General features: G+C 44.9%; 1 protein-coding gene across 1 annotated transcript; it reads right to left on the reverse strand.

The window, feature by feature from the left end:
- Window positions 1-1812: 1812 nt before the first annotated feature.
- LOC134514093 (disintegrin and metalloproteinase domain-containing protein 20-like) lies at window positions 1813-7809 on the reverse strand. The gene is given in 2 exon segments (XM_063331368.1): window positions 1813-2848; window positions 2850-7809. Coding segments are annotated over 2 exon segments (2436 nt in total). The 5' UTR covers window positions 5208-7809; the 3' UTR covers window positions 1813-2770.
- Between the last annotated feature and the right edge of the window lie 309 nt (window positions 7810-8118).

Raw genomic sequence — 8118 nt, forward strand, 5'->3', positions numbered from 1 at the left:
GGCACAAACCATTTCATGGGTCTTCACAGTCAGACACTTCCCTCCAGCACCATTTCACATACTGGACTGACCAAGATCTCTTGGGGGATGGTACAGCAGCATTTGCAGGCTGCCTCTTCCATGTTCAACTGACTTATACGTTAGCCAAGTTCTCACATCCATTTAAAATGTTGAAAAAGACAATTAAAACTAGGAGGGGAAAAAAAAAAAGCGGGGGGAGGGGGGGGAGGCAGGGAACCAGAAAGATTAGGGCTGAATTTAGACTTGCGCCTTCATAGCACAACAGGAATAGTGGGACATTTCTAACAAACCACCAGAAACATCAAGTTATTCATCACTATAGTGAAATCAGAAACAACACTATCATCAAGGACAAAACCTCAGCAAGGGGAGTCAGACATTTTACAAAACATAGACTAGGTTTGTTGGAATACATGTTTTTCTTGCTCATATGGCCTAAGCAGAAATAGAAGAAAAGCATACAGAAATACTCCTGTCCAAAGCTTGCTGAAAAGCCTCCTACCAGTTAACAGTCATGGTGTTTCACATCAATCTTTAAGCACAGAGAAAAATGGAAATGACAGCAGTTTATTGCTCTGTCTCTTCCAAAACTGCATTTGCAAGTAATCTTTCTAGCCTAAATTGTGCTTTCTGTCTCTTCAGTATGCATGCCTGTAAATAAGAACACTGACTGTTAAGTGTCTCTCCAGTCTCAACGTAGATCTATACTCAGCCACTTATGGTATACTATACATCAGCAACAGCAGGCCATCAAGGTGGCGCCCTGAGACTTGTGCCACTGATGCTGATGTATTTAAAAAGCAAAATAGAAAAGTCTGACAGTACTTACAAACTAGGCATAGCTAGCTGGAAGGTGCTGGGTGTAGCGCTTGTGTTACTTTTATCTCCCATCTTTCACCTAATCCACACCCCCCTTGCTTGTCACATATCCCTTGCTTCTCACACCTGAATTAAGACTGTTATTTCTCTGAGGAAAAAAATGTATCACCCACATCCCCCTCAAAAAAAACAGTCTCTGGTTGTCAGGAATAAATTTGGGGTGTTAGTCAAGGGGCAGTTATCTCATCTTTTGACATAAATGCAGGATTAATTTTTCTTCATCTAATCAAGACTATCCATGTTGCATCAAGGTAACAAGTGTAGCCTGCTGAACAAACAACCTGTTACCTCATTTCCCCAGAGAAATATAGATAACAATTTAAGGACCCATTTGCTTTAGACAAAAAGCCCTGAAGAACTGTGAATCACATCCTTTGTATTTCACATCCAATCCTAATGTAACCAGCCCTTTTTGGATGCAGAACACAATCATATTTTTTTTTAAAAAGGGTACAGGAACATGTGTATTCTAAAATCATAAATGTCATACTTGGGAGGCTACAAGAGTTTACCATCATCATTTGTGGAATCACCAACATTTTTCTTCTGAAACGTTGCAAGTATTAGGGTACTTACCCTGCCTTCACAGAATGTTTGCTAAAAATACGGTCTTGGCTTTCCAAACACAAATAATTCTTTTGGTAGCAGACCAGAACATTAGAGCCCTCATCCAGAAACACTAGTCCTTTAAAATAAAGTTTTAACTGTAAATCTGGACTACAGACTCCTCGTTACGCTGATCTGGTTGAAAGATCTAGTCACTGGTATAATAATAAAAAATAAACCACTTATTGAATGGTGTTTCCGCATCCCTTGTGCTTTTCTGTAAGTTCGGCACATTTTATCTCCTGTTAAAAAATTAAAAATACAATGCTTCTGTGTGGCACTCCATAGAGCTGCAAGGACACATTCAGTAATAGCTTAAGAAGCAACGACATAGTAAACCAAGAGAAAGCCTCCAAGATAGCTAGATAAAACATCTATCAAATATTGCAGGAGTTCGGGGGGGAAGACTCACAGAATAGTTCCAAATATTTTAGAGATCCAGTTAACTTGTGCAACCTCATATACAGCTCTTCTTAGCAACGATAAAATACACAGCACTTCTCTAGAAGAACCCAACAGTCAAGGCACTGGAAATTTTCCAGAAAAGAAAGACAATTTTTCTTGTGAAACATCAGGTTCGGTGTCACTATACTCTTGACGTATATCTATCTGATGGTTCGGAAATGTAATGCTTACTGGCGTGATCTGGAAAATACTTCTCTACTGTCTCACAAAATGAAGACCCTGTTCCCTGTGATCCCCCTCCCTCCCGCAGGACCACTCTCTGGAAACAGGTGGAAGGGCTTATCCCACAGACACCTGTATCTCACTGCAATACCCATTTCTTGCCTGCCTGCGTGGCCCAGATGTGAATTAAATGAAGACTGCAAGAGCAATTTTTTTCTCTTTATTATTTTTAATGAATGACAGAAGCAAGATGTTCACAAACATCTCTCCCCCTGAATTAGAGAAAGCATTAGATGTAGGAGTAAATTGGAGGAAATAATTTATTTACCTGTTTTTAAGAAGTTTACATTTGCAAACTATTGCTATGAAGCATAAAAACCTATACCTACAGTTTGCCTAACAAAGAGCTCAAGGTGCAAAGACAAAAAAAGAAAAGCATGCCTTACTGCCTGCATTTATTAACTTAAAAGAAACAAAGGTAACATTTACTCTGCATTTAATGATAGCAGAACTATTCAGAACATGTTGAATTATTTTGATGAGTTATCAGCTGGCTCTTCTCAAGGGAGATTTCCCCAGGAGCATCCAAAGCTATCGCTTGTTGGTCTTTGGCAAGTGCTTTGTGGGGGATTTTGACTCACCAGCAGGTGTTCTTTAGGAACTGCTGGCCTTTCCAGTACTTAAAACAACTATCTTCTGTGGAATTGGGTCTTTTTCCTCCTAAGCCATTCCACTATTTTCTGTTTATAATGTATGGTGAGGATTACTCCAAGGATACAGATTAGAAAAAGACCAATTAGTTTTAGTCCTATTTGTGCTCTCCAAAAAATCTCCCTGACTGGAGGGGGTCCACTGTCAACGCTCCCTCCAAATCCTTTCCATTCACAATACGGAGGAGCCCAGCCGTACCTGCAGTGACAGTTCTTACGATTGTTACACACTCCTCTGTTGTGACACACTGTCAGGTTACAGTCGTAGTTCAGCACTGATACGTTGGTACATGTCCTGTTGATACACAGCTTGTCACTACTGCATGGCGTGCCATCTTCCACAGCCCCCTTGTCAGCTATTGGCATCCCGACATGATAGTCGAGACCCCAACACTTTTTATCTCCAACAGGGGTTTGGACTAGCGTTTCGTGGTTCCGCAAGAAAGGCAATTTTTTTATGTTTTCACACTGGATCCTACCACATAAGACATTCTCAATACTGCATTTTGTAAAATGGATATTGTTACGAATACCACAATTCCCAAACCGGTCACCTCGAGTATTCACTGCTTTGAAGCAATCTAAATGAGCGGCCTTTGCTTTTTTGCCAAAGAGATGCTGGCACTGTTTACTGTGGGAAGAACATTTTCCTCGATAGCAATAAGCACCATCTTTGCAAGGGGTTCCATCTTGCATGTACACATCCGGCGGGCACTGAGGGGAAGTCCCACTGCAATACTCTGGCAGGTCACAGTTGCCAGTGCTTGCTCTGCAGAGCGTTCCTGCTGGAAGGACCCGACATCTTTTGCAGCATTTTCCAGAAGCACAGACGGAAGCTGCAGTAAATGTACAGTTTGGGTGACAACAAGGATCCTTTCTGCAGTTTGATTCTGAACCACAGTCACATTGCTCTTCGCCTTCTACTATCTTATTCCCACAGTATTCACGCTTCATGGTGTAGAAAGTGCCAGGTTCTGGTGGCTGGCGAAGGCAGTTGGCGCCACGCCCCAGCAGGTCAAAGTAGTCTCGGTAACTGCAGTCACTGAATGCATCAGTGGCAACACTGCTTTCATGCATAATGCATTTCTTTCGTCTGCATTTACAGCCCGGCTTATCGTGGCGCATCCCAAGATTATGGCCCAACTCATGGACAAAGGTGTTAATGAATGAGGACAACTTCCTATCAGTGAAAGAATCGACTGCTGATGACCACTGGTTATCGCAGACAGACCCTACAAACGCCAATCCCAGGCTGCTTCCAAAGCTCTGAAATGCAAATAAATGAGCGGTATCATGGCGCATCCGTGGAGACAGGTTTGACTTCCGCCACTTGTTAAAGTCACCAAGTGCCTTGTTGATAGAGTTAGTAATGTTTATAAGGTTGCTTTTGGTCCAGATCTCCAATCCCACCAGAAACAGCCGAACGGAAAGCTGTTCATACAGGGAGTCCCCAATGTTGATGATTTCTATGACTTGCCTCAAGACTTCGGATTCGTTCCTGCCCGACTTCACAAACCGCACATTGTCCACGACCACTACTATCTTCACATACCTGATGTGTGTCCACCAGTCCTTCACCATCTCCTCCTCCTCCTCTGTCTGGGGGGCCTTGAACCAGGGCAGCAAAGTCTTTTGGTGCTTCAGCTCCTCCAGGGTCAGCCCACAGGTGGGACCCACGGGGTTGCTGGCCTCCTCCATGCGGTAGAGGATGTGCCGGAAGGCCGGATCATTGGGGATGGGCTCAATCTCATAGGTGCCATCCTCCACCCAGAGGACGCCGTGGAGGCCCCTGCCGCAGGTGCCAAGGGCCACCAGGGAGCCGGGGCTCCCCTGCACCTCACCCTGGAAGAAGCAGTTGTCCTGCACGAAGGGGTGCTCCTCCCAGCGGGCCCCATCCTTGCTGTAGGTGACCAAGGTGAAGGGGCGGGAGACCAGGCCCCGCCGGGGCTGCAGGCGCAGCACCCACGGCCGCCCCGCCACCTCCAGCCAGTAGGAGACGGTCAGGGCATTGGTGTCGGCCCGGGGGCTCAACTGCCGTGGCACCGTCACCCATCTGGCGGTGACACGCAGGTCCCCGGATACGTCCCCCAGGGCAGTGGGACACCCCACCAGGCCCAGCAGCAGCCCCAGCAGTGCCCCCACGGCCGCTGCCCGGTGCCACCCCATGACCCGCTCTGTGAGGGGATGGAGCCCGACAGGGCCCTGCCTGGGGCAACCACCCTCAGGCCTCCAACGGCCGCTCGGTCGGGAGGGCTGCAGCTCTCCCAGGCCTCCAACCGCCCTGCAGCTGGGCAGGAGCAGCGGCATGGTGGCCCCCTTCGCCTTTCCCCTGTGGAAATGGGACCCTGCTGCCTGGACGTACATCTCGGAGGACTGCGAGGCCGCCTTGGGACATCCAGCCCCTGCCCTTTGGGCATGAACAGAGGCTCTTGTGGGAAGGAACAAATAAATTAGCCTACCACAAGCTTTCTTTGTGTAGTTCCTAGCTTTTTATCATCTCCTTTTTCAAATTAATGGGCACTTCTCCTTCTGAGCGGACATAGTGAGGAGGGGCTCCAGCTCAGCTTCACACTCCTTGTCATGGATGTTTGTGCTGAGCAAAGGGATCATTTGATTAGACCACAGCGGGGGAAATCTGTCTTAACAGCTCAAAGGCCTGCTTTTGCTTTGTTTACTTTTTTTATTAAAGGGTAATTTGTGAGTGGAGATCAGGAACAGACTATTTCAGCTCAAAAGAGTATTTGGAAAATCTTAGGGTCTGAAATTGAGAAGTACAGAAATACTCATCTCCTAGCTGGTTACTAGGACACAGCACTCCTTGGTGCCCTTTCTTAGCATGTGCCTCACTACAACTACTACAGCTATACACACACATACACCAAGAAAAAAAGATAAAACCAGAGAGGAATTCACTTCCACTATGTTCAATAATACAGAGGCAAACTAATAGGCACCAAGTATAAAAGCATAAAGCCTATCTATGCCACAGCTGCTACATGCCTACAACAACGTGCCTAAATTTACACACATCACTGACGCAACAGCCATTTTCCCACATCATGGTCTTTCTAAAGGTTTGTGCCTGCAGACCACAGGGAAGAGAGCGAGTGGGCTTACAGGTACATCTACCACTTGGCTGCCATCCCTGTTCTAGGGAAGAGCTCTATCAGGACACGGCTATAAAACACTAATCTGGATTGTGGTAAAACAGGACATCCTGTGCAGCACAGCTATCCACACTGGGTTTTTGGCACATAGTGCTGGGATTTGACATAGCCACAGCTGTTATCTTTTAGGAATTCTTCACAACTTTCTTTTCAGCACTGAAAGCATGTCTGGGATAAAGTCCAACCTGCTACAACCCTTAACTTTCTCAGCTGCAGGAGGTGCACCCTTACACCACCCACATCTCCATCTCAAGGATCCTGCCTTTCGGCACTGACCATCACCCTGGCACGCGTGGCAACACTTAACATTTCAAACTGCCCGAGAGAGGCACTGCCCCTCAGGAGGCCGAGCAGTGACAGAAGCAGCTGGCAGAGTGCTCAGAGCTTCCCTCAGCTGCCTCATGCCCCAGGGTCCCAAGTGGGCTAGTACCTTGAGCTCAGCACATGGCCGGCCTCACTAACAGCTGTGGAGTGTACCAATAGTTGTTCAAAGGGGCTTCAGATTCTGTGAATCGGCACTTTGATCATTCATTGCAAGCGTGGCCAGCATGAGTAGTGTACAGTGCATAATGCAGTACCTCAGATTACAGGAATGAAAACAGGACACCTGCTTCTAGAACTATCTGCCTAGATATCCATCTAGAAGGATCTTGCTAGATATCCACAATTGTATATTGTTTGAAATTTATTACTGCTTTACCTAAAAGTGAACAAACTCATGACCTGTGTTAACTTAGATTTTTTTTTTTGTATTAGTTTTAGTTTTAAAATTATAGGAACTATTTTCTGTAAAACCTTTTACGTGCAGTTAGTTGGAATGACTTTTCACTACTTTTAAAGTATCAGGTTTGCATTCCAGGGCTGTGAACTACATCAGATTACTCTTTTGAAATACATACAACTCGGACCACAATAACTATAATAGAAAAATCTTGTTACATAATCTTTGTGTGCAGCGTCTGTAGCATTTAAATGCATACTTCTGTTTCTGACCACTCCTTAAGTTATAGAAAAGGCCCTACTAAAGCACTCTGCCAACTTGCTAGAGCAGAGACATGTCTTACCCCCCGCCCCCCGAAGTTATCTACAACTTACCTTCTCTTTTAATATAAACATAACTATATAGTTAGGACTACAAAATACTGTGGTTCCATTCGTGGCAGGTTACTCCTGAGGGAAAGCGTTCACCTAAGTTTGCAACACACTGTTAAGCACCCAAGCAAGCCCTTCAGCATCGAGATTACATAAAAAGGGACGACACTGTTGTGTTCAGGCTATCAGAGCCTTGCACTTCTGTACGCTGATCAGGTAAAGACCAAAGAGGAGGGAGGGAAAGATTCCCATTACGAGACAATGAACAGTTTGGAAAAAAAAATGACTGACCTTACAGTAGAGCAGGGAAAGAATATCACAGCAATCAGTAGCTACTTCAATTGCAGAAACATTTGTTTGGCAGGTGTAACTGGCTTTCTCATGATTCATTAGTGTTTTTCATTTTTATTTTTTTTCAATCTTGTAGCCCCCTAAGATTTCCAGTGAAGGTGCAAGCTCCTATGGAATTGAATTCTACCAGCAAGAGGTTTACTTTTCTCACTTACCTTCTGTTGAGTCTTTAGGAACAAGTCACAAAACGCCAGCAGCCTCGTGGACCACAGGTTGAAATCCACTGTCCTGGCAGAAAGAAATGAAGCCTTCTGATTGCTGAGAGATCAATAATACATTATAGCTAATCCCACTGGGAAAATTTCTCCCCACCAATCCATCCACCCAATTATGATACAAGTTAGGCTACAGAAGGACATTTGTTGCATAAGTGACCATTTGTTCATTCTGTGCATGACTGCAGGACCAAAGCAACACTTTATGAAAAATTCGTCTTCCTCTCCAAGAAAAAAGAAAAACTATCTTGAACCTTGAATGCCTAGTTATCATAATTTGCTTTACCATTGATAAAATACCAAAAAAACCCTGAAAAAGTGTATCACATCACCTTTTGTTCAGAAGCCATCTGTCGGTTCAGTGAAACCACAATCTATTTGCATAACATCTTCACGATTTTTCTCACAGGGAACCTCCATGTCTCAAAATAAAGCTAATCTCTCCCCTTT

Source organism: Chroicocephalus ridibundus, chromosome 4, assembly GCF_963924245.1.
Source record: "Chroicocephalus ridibundus chromosome 4, bChrRid1.1, whole genome shotgun sequence".
Classification (NCBI taxonomy): domain Eukaryota; kingdom Metazoa; phylum Chordata; class Aves; order Charadriiformes; family Laridae; genus Chroicocephalus; species Chroicocephalus ridibundus.